At 37.5% G+C, this 17,188-nt stretch overlaps 1 protein-coding gene across 1 annotated transcript in view; it reads left to right on the top strand.

The window, feature by feature from the left end:
• CCDC40 (coiled-coil domain containing 40) overlaps positions 1–16,892 on the top strand; it is a 114,150-nt gene extending 97,258 nt beyond the window's left edge. Inside the window, exons 19-20 of the mRNA XM_044005216.1 lie at positions 5,211–5,369; positions 16,370–16,892. Of these exons, the coding sequence (XP_043861151.1) occupies positions 5,211–5,369; positions 16,370–16,618 (408 nt within the window). The 3' untranslated portion in view covers positions 16,619–16,892. The remainder of the gene's footprint in view (positions 1–5,210; positions 5,370–16,369) is intronic.
• The last annotated feature ends 296 nt before the right edge of the window (positions 16,893–17,188 follow it).

The following is a 17,188-nucleotide window of genomic DNA, read 5'->3' as shown; positions in this document are numbered from 1 at the left end:
TGTATAGCATGGGGCAGCTAGGTGGCGCAATAGATAAAGCACCAGCCCTGGATTCAGGAGTACCTGAGTTCAAATCCGGCCTCAGACACTTAACACTTACTAGCTGTGTGACCCTGGGCAAGTCACTTAACCCCAATTGCCTTACCAAAAAAAAAAAAAGTAAAAAATGTATAGCAGCCTTTTGCCTAAGACTTATACATTACTTAATTTCAGTTATCTATAAATTTAAGACTCTAAGATTTTGCTTCCATAATCCACAACTTTGTGCCATTTGGGTATAACAGAATCCCAAACTTCAGTATGTGTTAGTTCCCCATACTCTATTCAGCCACTAAAGTGATTTTCTTAAAAGGAAGGTTTGATCACATCCCACATACTCCATAAACTCTACTAGCTTCCTCTTACCTCCAGGAGCAAATAAAAAATGTTCTGTTTGGCATTCAAAGTCCTTTATAACCTAGGCCCCTCCTGCTTTCCAGTTCTGTTACATCTTCCTTCCCAGAACATACTCTTCAATGTTGTGACATCGGCCTCCTGGTTGTTCCACAAACCAGAAAATCTATCTCTTGGCTCCAGGCAAGTTCTCCAACTGTCCCCTAGGCCTGGAATACTCTCCCTCCTCCATTCCAACAACTGACCTTTGGGCTTCCTTTAAGTCTAACCTTCTGCAGGAAACTTTCCCTGACCCCTCTTAATCCCATTGCTTTCCCTCTTGTAATCATTTCCTATTTATCCTGTATAGAGCTTGCTTTGTATATATTATTTGTATGTTGTCTCCCCGCTGAACATGTAAGCTCCCGAGGGTGGGGGCTGTCTTTGAAAGCCTCTTTTTTGTATCCCTAGCACTTAGCACAGTGTCTGGCACATAGCAGATGTTTAATAAATGCTTACTGATTGATTAATTGATTTCATTTCAGACTTAGTGTAATCACTATTTCAGTGTTATCTTTCCCAACACCCTGGAGTCATTCATTCGACTATGCCTAAACCACTCTCACTGCTTCTGAACAAAAGGCATTGCTGAGACCTGATGCAGAGCTATGCAGATTTGACCCATTATGAATTCATGCTAATTTCAGCCTGCCTTGCCAAGGCTTTTAAATATTTTTATTCATCTCTCATCAACTTCCTATACAATTGTCCATGTCGATTACTCCAAAACTTCTCTTAAACTCCCCAATTTTAGCTTCCCAGCTACTTTTATCCTCAGGAGGTAACTGCCTTCCTACTTAATGGAGAAAAAAGAGACCATTTATTATGAGCTCCTTTATATACCACCATTTTTACACCATGTGATCTGTTCCTGGATCTATTCCCCTATCCTTCCCTACAATACCAAAGGAGATTTTTTTTTCTTCCTCTATAAAACCAGGCTTTCTACCTCTGCTCTAGGTCTCGACCCTTCCCACCTCCACAAGGACATCACTCCTCGTGTTATTTCCTCATTCTCAAGCATTTTCAATCTCTCCTTTTCTATGGGCTTTTCTCCTATCTTAAGGATTCTTCTCCCCCATCTTAAACAACAAACTTGGCTTAAACTCACTTCCCCTTCTCTCCATTGAAGGGGTTCCATGGTGAAAGTTCTTTATAATTACTCCTGACCCAGACCCACCCCACAGATACCCTCCTGCCATATCCATACCATGTTGCTGCCCCACCTCTAACTTGGAGAATGAGAACAGTAATCAGATCAATGTTACCATTCCTAGAAAGTACATGTTGTCAGTCCATTGCCCCATAACTCCACTGCCCACCCCTGGCACTTCTTGGTTCAAATCTTTCCTCTCAGGTCGGTCTCTCTCTCTCTCTCTCTCTCTCTCTCTCTCTCTCTCTCTCTCTTTTGCAGGGCAATGAGGGTTAAGTGAGTTGCCCAGGGTCACACAGCTAGTAAGTGTCAAGTATCTGAGGCCGGATTTGAACTCAGGTCCTCCTGAATCCAGGGCCAGTGCTTTATCTACTGTGCCACCTAGCTGGCCTGGGTCACACTCTCTTTTATGTGATGACAGGAACTAGGTCTTTTTGAGTGTGTATCCCCAGTACTTAGCACAATGCTCAGCATGTAATAAGTGCTTAATAAATGATTTTTCACTCATTCATTCTTTCTCAGTTATTCAAACTCATTCTTTCTTTTCACTGCCAAATTCTTCAAGGGAATTTATCACATCCTCTACTTCTTTCAGACCATTCCCTTTTTAAGTCACGTGGGTCCTCATTAGCCAAATACAAAGTACCTTCTTGCCTCACTCTTCCAGAGTCAAGTAGGCAACATCTGCTCCCTGGGGTACAAGGAACATTCTGAGGGGTTGGAGGTATCTCTTCTCTATTGTCATTGGCTCAAGCCCCCAGCAGTTTGGGTTTTCCTCACTGTTAGGCACCAGTGACTGACTGGTGTCCCAGTTCTATTTAACCAATTCACAGCAATTAGTTGTTGTTGTTTATTTTTTGCTAGGCAATTGGGGTTAAGTGACTTGCCCAGGGTCACACAGCTAGTAAGTGTCAAGTGTCTGAGACCAGATTTGAACTTGGGTCCTCCTGACTCCAGGGCTGGTGCTCTATCCACTGCACCACCTAGCTGCCCCACAAATGGTTTCTTTCTAGCTATTTTTAGTATTTTTCTCTTTGACCTGGGAGCCCTGGTATTTAACTATAATATTTCTAGTTTTCATTTTGAGATCTCTTTTTTTTTTTTTTGGTGAGGCAATGAGGGTTAAGTGATTTGCCCAGGGTCACACAGCTAGTAAGTGTCAAGTGTCTAAAACTAGATTTGAACTCAGGTACTCCTGAATTCAGGGCCAGTACTTTACCCACTACACCACCTAGCTGTACCCCCCCCCCCCGCCTTGAGATCTCTTTCAGGAGGTGCTTAGTGTATTCTTTCAATTCTTATTTTACCCTCTGGTTCTAAGATATCAGGGAAGTTTTCTTTCATAATTTCTTGAAATATGATGTCTAGACTCTTTTTTGATCATGTCTTTCAGGTAGTTCGGTAAATCTTAAATTAGTTCTCCTTGATCTATTTTCCAGCTTCAGTTATTTTCCCAATAATATATTTCATGGGGAAAGCTAGGTGGCACAGTGGATAAAGCACTGGCTTTGGATTCAGGAGGCCCTGAGTTCAAATCCAGCCTGACTTCTTCCAACCTCCTAAATTGTATTAGGCTGGAAAAATGTCTTAACCCAACCTTTTATATTCTCTACTGTCCCAAAATTTGATTTGAAGCATTATTTTAAAGTTGTTTGGACTATTAGAGGAACTTGGTAAACCTTCTTCTATTCCATCATCTTAGCTCCACTGACAAGGTGTTGGTCTAATTTTAAAATTATCTCTCTTTGATGTACTTTACAGGTCAGGTATTTTTCCTATGCACTATTTCATATTTTCTCCTATTTTTTCAGTCTTTTGGCTTTTTAAAAATTATTTATTGATGTTCATAGAGTCAACCTCTTTTTGACCAGTTCTAATCTTTAAGGAGTCATTTCCTTCAGTAATATTTTGTACCTCTTTTACAACATTGTTAATTATCTTTTCACAACTTGCATGCCACTCATTTCCCAATTTTTCCTCTGCCACTCTTTTTTTTTTTTTTGCGGGGCAATTGGGGTTAAGTGACTTGCCCAGGGTCACACAGCCAGTAAGTGTCAAGTGTCTGAGGCAGGATTTGAACTCAGGAACTCCTGAATCCAGGGCCGGTGCTTTATCCACTGCGCCACCTAGCCGCCCCCCCCTCCTCTACCACTCTTATTTGGACTTTAAAATATTTTTTGCTCTTAAAAAAACCCCAAAACCTCTTTAACTCTTCTAAGAATTCTTGTTTGGTTTATGTCCAGTCTGCATTTTTCTCTGAAGCTTTGTTTGCAGATGTTTTCAAATCATAGTCTTCTATTTGTGTCTTGAACTTCTCACCATAATATCTCTTTATGGTAGGGTTCTTTTTTGTTTGCTTGCTTGCTTGTTTGCTTGTTCTTCCAACTTACTTCTTGACTTTGGATTTTATGTTAGAGTTGAGTTCTATTTACCTCTGGGGGAGGGGGTCATGTCATACTTTTTTATGACTTTCTAATGTTTTCATAACTCAGTTTAGTGGCCTGAAAGTTTTTAGTGCTTCCATTATAGAGTGATCTGGGGAGAGTTTTGTTCATTGTTTAGTATGAATTCAGCAAGTTTCTGCTCCAGATTTGGGTCTGTTGGGTTGTGTGTGGTTGAGTTTCAGTAGACTGCTACTGCACTCATTTGCTGTTAGCCTGCTGGGAAGTCCTACAGTTTCAAAGTAACTGAACTGCTTGATTCCCCTTTGGTGTTGGTTTTCTGACCTGGTTATTCTACTACATACTTTATGTGTGGGGCTAAAGGTTAGAAATGAGTCTCAAAAGAAAAAAAAAAGAAAAAGAAATGAGTCTCTTCTTCTACTCTTGAGCTCAGAGCCACATACCTAAGTTTTTGAAACTCATTCCTTGCTCTCTATATAGCTAGGACCTCTGGGACATGACTGCTCCTCTCCACACCTTCCTGTTCCCAATGCTGTTTCAGGAGTCCTTTGGGCTCTCTTTCTACTGCATTACTTCCAACCTTAGTGTTTAGTCTTACTTTCCCTGGGTGCTAGAATGCTACCCAACACTGCCTCTGCTATCTCTGCTACTGTTTCACTGCTCTCTTGCAGTGGTATTAGACTCTTATAGAAATGAGGCTACTAAACCCCACATAAGGCTCCCTTTAAGTTGTATATTGACTCAGAAAACCACACATTAACATTATCTCTGTTCTATTTTTTAATATTTTTAAAGTATTTTCCAAGTACATTTTAATCTAGTTTGACCATACTTGGGGAGTGTTATATCTCAATACAGGTCATGTGTTTGACAACCCTTGTCTTGAGGCATATCCCAAGTCCTCTAAGAAGCTTTCTCCATCTGCTCTGGTCTAGACAAAACTCTCTTTCCTTTGAGGTTTCTATTGCATTTAGAGTTAGCACTATGTAGAATAACATTATACTTGTTCCTTCATTGTTTCACTTTTTATACATCTTTTGTAGCCTTCTCAATGCCTAGAATTTTATATTCCCATCAAAGCCATAGCACACTATGTCAGGCACACATTGTATACTTAATATTTAGTACAGGTGATTGATCAGTTATTGCATGCCTTTTGTATAATTGGCAGGTGATTATCTTTGTTCATAGTTTTCACCTCAGAATTTATTTTCTTTTCATAGTTCACAGAAGACTGCAATCAAAGCATCTCTGAGATGGAAGAAACTCAGAAATGCCTAAGTGAATCTCTTACAGAAAAGCAGGAAAAGCTTGCTAACTTGCAGAAAGAGGCTGACCAACTTGACACTACTATCAGTAAGCTCACAGAACTCAAGAGACAGGTAAATAGATTCTTTTGTTCAACCAAATAGATTAACAGAAGTTATCTGAACCTAAAACATATCCTGCTGTGGGGAGAGCACAAGTTTTGTATTTCAATCTGTTAATGCTGCCAGGTACTACATTACTATAGCTTTTATTTGATGACAACATCTTACTAGATATATTAGGTCCCCTGACTATGACAATTAGACAGAGGACACTGTGTGTGACTTCTAAGAGTTTTAAAATAAGAAGGGACTCAGTCAGTTTCTCCCACTCATTTGAATTTGGCAGCAAAGGCTTCTTCAGCTGAATAATTATGTGATAACTGAGTGCCTGGTGAGTTAGGGAAGGAAAAAGGAAAAAGAAAAAAGATTTGCATTTCCAAATGAGCTGAGATCTCAGGAAAGACAAAAATGTCAAGGGGTGCCCCAGTCCTCCATATTTATCTACACCCAGACTGGGGTGGCAATGTGGCAGCTTCCTAAGATGGCTTTGTAGCTTTCCCTTTTATACTTATAATGCCCCCTCTGAGCTCTCTCCCAACTTGCACTTGCCAGTTGTGTCCTCTGGGGGATGATAATTTTGGGGTCCACCTCCTAAAGCTATAGGTCGTGGTCCCCATCAATATATTTACCTTTACTGCAGTTAGCCTGATGACACTATTAACTCAAGGCGAAGGCTAAGTGGCATACTACAGCAGCAATACAAAACATTTCCTTCAAAAAACAGGAAAATTTCGCATAAATATACATAGAACTAGAAGTTGGAACTGAGACTCTGTTCCTGGTATCTGGGCCACATTATTGCTGCTTGCTTCTTTTCTAACTTTTAGGAAAGTTAGATACTTTAGACCTCTGGGTAATATTGAATGGGAATAGAAAGGACCATACCTATTTCTCAACTGTGTGTCGCATTTTTTAAAAAACTGACCATGTATTGGGCATAAAAACTTCACAAATAAATATAGGAAAGCAGAAATGTTAAATGCACCCTTTTTGGACCGTAATGAAATAAAAAATAAATTCAATAAAGAAAGAATCTTGGGGGCAGCTAGGTGACACAGTGGATAGAGCACTGGCCCTGGAGTCAGGAGTACCTGAGTTCAAATCCAGCCTCAGACACTTAACACTTACTAGCTGTGTGACCCTGGGCAAGTCATTTAACCCCAACTGCCTCACTAAAAAAAAAAAAAAAAGAATCTTTGAAGCATAGATTAAAAATTAATTGGAAACTAAATAATCTAATCCTAAAGCATTAATAAGTCAAAGAATAAATCATAGAAACAATAATTTCATTAAAGATAATGACAACAATAAAACAACACACCAAAATTTGTGGGATGCAGCCAAAGTAATATTTAGAGGAAATTTATAAATCTAAATGCTTATGTCAAAAAAAAGAAAAAAAGATAAAGAACATATCTACGAATTGGGTATACAACTAAAAAAACCTAGAAACACAACAAATTAAGAATTCCCAATTAAATTCTAAAATAGAAATCCTTAAAAATCAAAGGAGAGATTAATAAAAATGAAGTTTTAAAAATTGAACTGATAAAAGTAGGAGCTGATTTAATGACAAAAACTATAAAATAGATCAATCATTGGTTAATTTAATTTTTAAAAACAAAGAAAAAAGGGGCGGAGCAGCTAGATGGTATAGTGGATAGAGCACTGGCCCTGGATTCAGGAGGACCTGAGTTCAAATGCGGCCTTAGCCACTTAACACTTACTAGCCGTGTGACCCTGGGCAAGTCACTTAACCCCAATTGCCTCACCAAAAAAAAAGAAAAGAAAAAAGGGGCAGCTAGGTGGTGCAGTGGATAAAGCACCAGCCTTGGATTCAGAAGGACCTGAGCTCAAATCCGGCCTCCGACACTTGACACTAGCTGTGTGACCCTGGGCAAGTCACTTAACCCTCATTGCCCTAAAAAAAAAAAAATAAAATAAAATAAAAAAGAAAGAAAGAAGAAAACCAAACTACCAGTAAGAAAAGTTAAAAAGGTGAATACACAACAATAAAGATGAAGTTAAAACAATTATTAGGAGCTATTTTGCCCAACTATATGCCAATAAAACTAAATTAAATGGATGAATATTTATAAAAATTGAAATTGCTCAGATTAACAGAAAAGGAAAAAGAATATTTAAATAATCTTATCTTAGAAAAAGAAATTGAATAAGTCATAAATGATACCTAAGAAAAAATACAAGATGGATTTACAAGTGAGTTTTACCAAACATTTAAAGAATAATTAATTCCTATATAAACTGTTTGAAAAAATAGGCAAAGAAGGGTCCTACCAAATTCTTTTTACAACACAAATATGGTGCTGATACCTAAACCAGGAAGAGCAAAAACAATGAAAACTATGGACTGATTTCCCTAATGAATGTTAATGCAAAAAATTTCAATAAAATACTAATAAGGAGATTACAGCAATACATCACAAAGATTGTACACTATGACCAGGTGGGATTTATACAAGGAATACAGGGCTGGTTCAATATTAGGAAAACTATAAACATAATTGACCACATCAATAACAAAAACAACAAAAATCAAATGATTTTATTAATAGATGCAGAAAAAGCTTTTGATATAATTCAACACTATTCTTATTAAAACCACTAAGAAGCATAGTAATAAATAGAGTTTATCTTAAAAATGATTAGTATCTATCTAAAACCAAGAGCAAACATTATCTGTAATGGGAATAAATTAGAAGTCTTATTTTCCAATAAGATCAGGGGTGAAACAAAGATGTCCATTATTATTTAATGCCATACTAGTATTGCTATCTAAAGCAACAAGAAAAAGAAATGGAAGGAATAAGCACAAGCAGCAAGGAAACAAAACTATCACTTTTTTTGTAGATGCTATGACTTAGAGAACCCTATGGAGTCAACTAAAATGCTCATCAAAACATTAACAACTTTAGCAAAGATGAAGCATATTTTTTAAATCACACAAAACATCAGAATTTGTATATATTACTAATAAATCTCAGAAGGAAGAGATAGTGGAATTTAATTTTAAAAAACTGAAGAAAGTATAAAATATTTGGGAGTCTACTTACCAAAACACACACAGGAACTATATCAACACAATTACAAAACACTCTTTATACAAATATAGATCTAAACAACCAGAGAAATATGGGTAGGCCAAGCCTTTAGAATAAAAATGGCAATACTACCTAAATTAATTTACTTAATCAATGCCATACCAATAAAATTAACAAAGAATTAATTTATAGAGCTAGAAAAGATAAAAAACAAAATTCATCTGTAGGAACAAAAGTTCAAGAATATCAAAGGAATAAATGACAAAAATATTAGAAGTGGGCATAGTAGTACCAGATCTAAAGCTATACTACAAATCTGTAATCATCAAAACAGTCTGGAACTGAATAAGAAATAAAGTGTTTCATCAGTGGAACAGATTAGGTTCCACAATATATAGAAGCAAATGAGCACAGTAACCTAGTGTTAGATAAGCCCAAAGGTCTCTGCTACTGGGGCAAGAACTCACTATTTGGCAAAAACTACTGGGAAAATTGGAAAGTAATATGGCAAAAACTAGGCATAGACCAACACCTCACATTTTATACATCATAAGCAAATTGGGGTAATCACAGAGAAAAATTAACTGTCAGACCTATGGGTAGGGGAAGAGTACATAACTAACAAGAGATAAAGAGCATCACAAAGGGGTAAAATGGATAATTTTGATATATGAAATTTAAAAATTTAAAAGCATGAGCAAAACCAATGTAGCCAAAAATTTGAAAGAAATCAGGAAACTGGAAAAAAAAGTTTTACAGCAAGTTTCTCTGATAAAGGTCTCATTTCTCAAATATATAGGAACTGAGCCCAGTTTATAAAAATATGAGCCATTCCCCAATTGATAAGTGGTCAAAGGGTATGAAGGCAGTTTTCAGAAGAAAGCAAAGCTATCAATAGTTGTAGCAAATATTTCTCTAAATCACTACTGATTAGAAATATGCAAGTTAAAACAACTCTGAGGTACTACCTCACACCCAATCTGATGACTGGCTAAGATGACAAAAAAGGAAATTGACAAATGCTGGAGAGGATGTGGAAAAATAGGTACACTGATGCACCGTTGGTGAAGCCGTGAATAGGTACAACCATTCTGGAGAAGAATTTGGAACTATGCCCAAAGGGCTATAAAACTAAATGTACCCTGTGACGCTGCAATACTACTAATAGGTATATACCCCAAAGAAAAAGGAAAAGGAGACATATGTATGGAAATATTTATAGCAGCTCTTTTTTGTGGTAGCAAAGAATTAGAAATCAAGGGGATACCCATCAATTGGGGAATAGTTAAACAAGTTGTGGTATATGATTATGATGGAATACTATTGTGCTGTGAGAAGTTATGATGGGAATGCTTGCAGAAAAACATAGGAAGACTTATATAAACTCATGCAAAGTGAAGTAAGCAGAACCTGGAGAACAATGTACATAGTAATAGGTATAATGCAGTGATAATCAATTGTGAAAGAATTAGTAACACCTCTGATCAGTACAATGATCCACAACAATTCCAAAGGACTCACGTTGAAAAATGCTATCTAGGGGGCAGCTAGGTGGAACAGTGGATAAAGCACCAGCTTTGGATTCAGGAGGACCTGAGTTCAGATCCGGCCTCTGACACTTGACACTTACTAGCTGTGTGACCCTGGGAAAGTCACTTAACTTTCATTGCCCTGCAAAAAAAAAAAAATGCTATCTACCTCCAGATAGAGAACTGATTGAAATACATTTTTTCTCTATTTACTTTTCTTGCCTTTTTTCCCCCACAACAAGGCTAATGTGAAATGGGGGGAGGGGAGGAGAAATGCAACAACTCAGTGTCTAAGAGAGATAAAACCTTACATCTTATAATTTCAAATAGATTAAGTAAACTCAATCTATCCAGGGATCTCTGATCAACTCCCCTTTACATACAAGATAAGTCCTATATCTAATAATGTATTATAGATGTCTTCTCCTTTTCAGGGGTTCAAGGATGGTGATTGGCAGGGAACAAATGTATTAATAGAAAATTTCTACTTTTAGATCAATTCTTTGGGGTCATTGAGTGTTGAATAATTAGTTAAGAAGGATGAGATTCATAGGTTCGAAATATTCAACTATCTAATCATGGTCAACTAACAAGAGGGAGGTGGAGCCAAGATGGTAGAGTAGCAGGACGTATAGCTGAGCTCTTCTCCAAATTCCTCCAAAAAGATATAGAAAATGCACCAGACTGAATCCTGATGGAAAAATACAAGAAAAGGTCACAATGAGTCATTTTTCTAGGCTAGGTCAGCATAAAGAGACAGAGAGGTCTACAGACATTAAGGATAGGGTCTGGCCAAGAGCATACCTCCCCAGAGGAGCACTCCAATATAAGAGAGAGGCTGTGTCCCTGGGTAAGAGGAGCTTCTACTAGGGACCTCAATGTGAACAGGTAGCAATTGTCAGCTTTGTCACCCAGTAACCAGTACTATGTCACAGATCCAGGGTGTACTGAGGAGGGGACCGGAGCCCACTGGTGATAACTCAAAGTGGTTACAGACCTTAGGCTATGTACCAAGAGAGAAGCAAGCAGCTGCAGTGTGGCTCAGCTTCCAGGAATAAGCAGAATCTTAGTTCTAGGCTGTAGGCCAGTCTGAAGCCTGAAGAAGAATAACAAGGCAGGATTCCCAGGCCAAAGGAAATATCCTACAGTTCTGTCATTCTGAAACAGCAGAGCTTTCCCAGCTAGAGTCCAGTTATAGTATACTATTGTTTTGACTTAAATCCTGATTAGGAACTCATAGAGCTCAGACTATTTTGCCTTGGATCAAAACACTTTGGGAACACTGAAAGCTTGCAGGTCCCCAGCCCAATCAGTCCCTGAGATCCTGGAATAACACAACACTAAATACCCTATGAAAGCACGAGACTAGCACACACTTTCCCTCTGTAACCTCAAGTATAAAGTTGAGAAGTAGTCTGAAAGAATGAACAAACAAACAAAAAAAGAATCCCACCATAAAAAACTTTTTATGGTGACTGGAATATCCAAGATATAACCAAAAAGAAAATGACTCCAAAACATCTCCAAGCAAAGCCTTAAAAAATACACACAGCTTGGGCATAAATCCAACTAGAATTCCCAGAAGATATAAAGCAATAATGTTTCTATAAGTGAATAAGAGTGTTAGAGGAAAAATCAGAAAAGAACTGAGAACTATGGAAGAATTGGAAAGGGAAATAACAGATTTGCATCAAGCACAAAACCTTGCCCAAGCAACAAATTCCCTAAAAATAAGAATGGACCAAATAGAAGCCATTGATTCCACTAGTTACCTCCTGAAAAACAAACAACCAACCCTCAAAATGAAAATTCCCAGGAACATCATAGCCAAAATACAGAACTCCCAGGTTAAGGGAAAAAAAATATTGCAAGTAGCCAGAAATTTTAAAAGAATTCAAGTACCAAGGAGTCACATTCAGGGCTACACACAATTTATGAGCCACTATTATTGAGCAGAGAACTTAAAATATATTATTCCAGAAAGCTAAGAACATAGGTTTGCAGTCTTGAATACAAAGAAAAAATGAATCTTTAATAAAATAGAAGATTTCCAAGCATTCCTCATGAAATGACCAAAGCTATATAGAGATTTTGAGGTTCAAACACAAGAGTTAAGAGAAACTTAAAAAAGGAAAATATAAATGAATAATCATAAGGGACTAAATAAGGATGAGCTACTTACATTCAAATATGGGGAGATCACATGTATTCCCTCTTGCATGAGATGATTATGGATTTGAGTCAGATTAAACTCTGAGGATGGGGTCTGGAAGATACCCAGCCCCGCCCCAGTATAGTTAGTTTAAAAGTTTATTGCTTGTCAAATTCTCACTGTCTCCTTTAAGTTTTATTGCCAATTAACAGTATTTTTACTTCTGCTCAGTCTCCCCACTTGTCAGCTACATCTTAGTTTTATCTGGAATCTATCATGTGTCAGAACCCCAGTCCCTGTTGAGTGGGTCAGGGAATTTGCCCACCAATTCAATACTCGGGACTCAAGAAGAAAGGACAGGTGATCATGGGGCTCAGCACAGGATGTGGCAATTAAGTTGAGACCAGATGTTAAGTGACATGTTTCTTTTTCTCAGAGCAGAATCCCCTTGATCCTAGGGTCCCAACAATGGATTATTCTTTTATTCTTTATTCTATTTCTTTGATTTCCCAACATAGCTGAAGATAAATTTTAAGCCTGTCATCCTTCTAAAATTAACAGGACTACAAAACAATGCTGAAACACCTGAGTGACTCTTCCTGTTATTCAAGTTGAATATCTTTAGAGATGGGGGGGGGGTCAGTGGGAACTGTGAGATCTGAAGCATCTGACTGTCCCCCCCTTCCCTCTTCCTTCGTTTTGACCTTGTTCCCCCTCCCCTTTTCCCCCTTGTTCCTGGAACACGTATACATGTCTCCATACATTGATCATGAGCTAAGCATGCACTTTGGGTGAGACAGGATTGGATGTTAGATTATGAGCTCAGCCTAGTGCACGTGGGGACTTTCCTTCCTACAATTACTATAAAAACCCAAAAGTTTGGGTCTATCATTGTGACTCAGTTATTGAATTTGCCCATTCTTGCAAGAATGTAATAAATCTGTCTCTGCTTGACTTGGTGGTCTCCTTGAGTTATTTGGGTAAATTGAGGCAGTTTGTCCCAAACACTCTGAATCCTATTGTCATCAGGGTCATAGAGAGAGTCTAGTTAGACAAGGCCTGGGAATGGTTCTGTTATGCCTTGAAGATCATAAGAGAAGACTATAAAGAGAGAAGATGACTATGGATTCCTAGTCCTAGGAGATTCATACTAGGGAATAAAGAGAAAGGAATATTAGAAATTTATCTGACATAATCAGTGTGTACAAGTAGACATCTATACAAACAAGGAAGAATGGGTGAGAGGAAGAACTGACACTTCAACCTCACTTATCTGGTTATAGGAATGAATAAATACATACACAGTTGTATTTTATTTAAGAAATCGGTTTTACTCAACAGGAAATAGGGGGGAAAGGTCAGTTGAGAGGAGAGGGTGTTAGTGAAAAGATAAATAAAAGATTAATCCTAACCAGAACAAACTTTAAGGATGTACAAAAATATTTCTAGCTCTTTTTGAAGTGACAAAGAATGGGAGTCTTGAAGACTTGGGGAATGGCTGAACAATTTATGGTATATAAATGTGATGGACTACTATTGTGCTGTAAGAAAATATGAAGGGTGGGGCAGCAAGGTGGCACAGTGGATAAAACACCAGCCCTGAATTCAGAAGAACCTAAGTTCAAATCTGGCCTCAGACACTAGCTGTGCAACCCTGGGCAAGTCACTTAACCCTCATTGCCCTGAAAAAAACCCAACCCCCCCCCAAAAAAAAACAAAAACAAAAAAACAAAGAAAATATGGAGGGGATAGTTTCAGAGAAACCTGAGAATGAACTGAACCAGAGTAAACAGAACCAAAAGTGAAAAATATAATAAAACCAAACAACTTTGAAAGAATTAGGAACGCTAATCATTGTAATGACCATGATTCCAGAGGACCACTGATGAAACAAGTTACCCAACACTTTATAGAGAAGTGAAAGAATGCAGAATTACTTTTTTTTTTTGGACATGGCCAATGCAGAAATTTGTTTTGCTCATCTATACATGTTTGTAACAGGGTTTGTTTTCCTTTCATTATCCATTGGGAGAGGGGGGGGAAGTGTGGATAAAGTGCTGATTAAAAAAAAATACTTAGGTGGGGGAAAAAACCTAATAGGGGATTTGGAGGGACTTATATGTCATCCCAGATGCTATGAGGCCATTAGAACCTACATGGATGCTTATTTTTGAATTATATAATAGAGATGGAGGGATAGATGTCCTCAGCTGGGTTTGGGGCTAAAAGTAAAAGAAAGTGAGGAGCAATTAGAATTATGAGAATAGTCAATTAATATGAGTCTTCCCAGAGAGTTCTGCCTCTGGATTACATAGCCTGTTATTCTCATGGCACTGCCTACAGCTTTTTCCCCTTGGGATTTTATATTTGAATATTAACTCGGATGATATTGAGTAGAGTGGAAAAAATTTTGAATACACAAAAATCCTAACAAAAGGGGAAGGGACCTTAATAATATATTTAATCTATGTTTTCAAATAAACAATATCAATGTGTTTTTTTAATTCCTTGCGGCCATAATGTGGCTTTTAAAATTCCTTGCAGTTATAAAATTTTCAGAAGCCAACACCTTCATATATAGCATGAGAAAGTTCACAGAAACCACAAGCCAGAGACTATAAAATGAATCACGGAAGTCCTATAACAATAAAAATGCAGTTTTAAATTGCCTCATTTTTGGTTCCTTACTAAAAACCTGTCCTCTCTCACCCTAACCATCCCCTTGCTTTAACTTTGGTCTTTCTTTTAAGCTTGTATTCCAAGAACAGTTTCCCTTCTGAAATGAACACAACAAATTTCTCCAATCAGCAAATTGCAGTTTGTCCTCTTGGAGGAGCTGCAATATCTCTCTAACTTAGACTATTTGTTTCATTTATCATTCCAACTCCCTATGGCTAGTGAAGCTTCAACTTTGTTTGAACCTACTGCTGGTGAATCTATGGCCATAGTTTTGCTATGCCCTGGACCAGCTGACTTCACTTTGTCCTTTGACCACAAAGGCACCCCTAGCCTTGGTCAGCTTTCGTGAAAAGAAGTGTTGAGGAAGAGAATAGTCCAAGAGGTAGTCACTAAATCACTGCAAATTGATCCATCTTATTTTTTAAAAAATTAAAAATACATTTTTCCCCCAATGATTGGTCAGTAGCTATTTATTTCTCTTTATATAAGAAAAATAGTAATCACCATTTTTCAGGAATCAGCTATTACTGATTTTTTTTCTCTTTCCTTATCTCTTCAAATGTTAATAGATCTATGAAGATAATGGTGGTCTTTTTTTTTTTAATGGGGCAGTGGGGTTAAGTGATTTGCCTAGGGTCACATAGCTAGTAAATGTCAAGTGTCTGAGGCTGAATTTGAACTCAGGTACTCCTGAATCCAGGACCAGTGCTTTATCCACTGCACCACCTAGCCACCCTTAATGGTGAAGTCTTAAAGGAAATTTGTAATTTTACTGTTGTCCCCCCACTGATATAAATGAAAATACTGGTGATCCTTGGGTGGTGAGCTTCTCTAAATTTAGCAGTTTGATTGGTCCTTGAATTACAGACATACATACTTTATTATCACCAGGCCATACTGGAAGCATTTCCAGAGCTCACACTCTTCTGGCATAGCCTTTAAGAATCCATCTTCGGAGCAGCTAGGTGGTGCAGTAGATAGAGCACTGGCCCTGGAGTCAGGAGGACCTGAGTTCAAATTTGACCTCAGACACTTAACACTAACTAGGTGTGTGACCCTGGGCAAGTCACTTAACCCCAATTGCCTCACCAAAAAAAAATATAAATTAAAAGAACCCATCTTCAACACTATATCGCAATAAGACATCAATGTAGTAGACATAAAAGGAGGTTGAAATGACAATGGAAAAAAACTTCAAAATGCCATTTTAATCTTCTCTGATATTTACAGAGAAATTTATTATTTTTTATAGGTCTCTTGCTAAGTCTGACTTTTGCCTTCTTTCCTCTGCCACTTTCTTCACTCTATGTATTGGATTTCATTAAATAAGGTCTGAACCTGTGATAGGATATATTCCTCTTCTTTCATTCTATTTAAGACAATAAGGCAAGATCCAAAGATCCACTTGGTTAATTAATCTGTAAGAACATTTACATATATGTGTGTGTGTGTGTATACATATATCTTTGTCCAAAGACCCCATTTTTCAGTGATCATTCCTTTCAGTTATTAAGTCTTCTCATGTTTGTTATTTGCCGAGATTGTATTTTATTTTACTTCCAGTCCAATCTCTCTCTTTTTTTTTCTAAGAACTTTACAGAACTTGTAATGCTTCAGAACCGTGTTAAGTATCTCCAGGCTGTAAAGGAAGGAAAACATGTCTGCCTGTTCCGATCTAAACAATCGCTACAGAATGAAAGGAAGAAACAGGAAGACCGAATGAACCTCATATGTAGCATCATTGACCACGTTACAAAAGAATATCCCCATTTCCAAGCAGCACTCCAAAAGCTCAACCAGGCAATGTCAACCAAACAAGATTTACATCTGCCTTCTTAGAGGACAGGGTGGGCTACATTTCCTGAAGCCAGCATGTCAGAGAGAAAAATCTATGAATTCTCAACAAAAAGAACCACATTTTAACTGTTTTTCTGTAAACAAAGACCATACTTGCATAGTGAGGGTATATTAAGAAAAATGACCAGGACAATACAGCAAGCTTTTACAATAGCTCTAAAAAAAGCCATAGTCAAGTAATCTATGAATTTTTCACTCCTTTGATTCCAAATCTATATCCCCTGAATACAAACTAAAATGTCTAAGTTATACAAACTAAAATAAAGGAAATCACAGATTCATTTATTTGGATGGTTTTTTCCTATACTCTACACAAGAATGGTCCCAAGGAAATGTTATTTATCCTTTTTGTCATCACAGGCTTTAGAAGCTTACAACATAAGGGAGAAAGGAATGACTTACGTCTTGACCACAAAGATCCTTTAAAGAAACTCTATCTTTTGTCTTATCAGCAACTTTCTTTAAAATACTAGAAAGCATTGACTTTATTCATGTTCTTGAGAACTAAGACAATGGTTTTTACTCCTTGGAGGACCATACAACAAAAGTCTG

Source organism: Dromiciops gliroides, chromosome 4, assembly GCF_019393635.1.
Source record: "Dromiciops gliroides isolate mDroGli1 chromosome 4, mDroGli1.pri, whole genome shotgun sequence".
Taxonomy (NCBI): domain Eukaryota; kingdom Metazoa; phylum Chordata; class Mammalia; order Microbiotheria; family Microbiotheriidae; genus Dromiciops; species Dromiciops gliroides.
The sequence above is the reverse complement of the archived record's forward strand: the minus strand, read 5'-3'. Positions and strand labels throughout refer to the sequence as shown.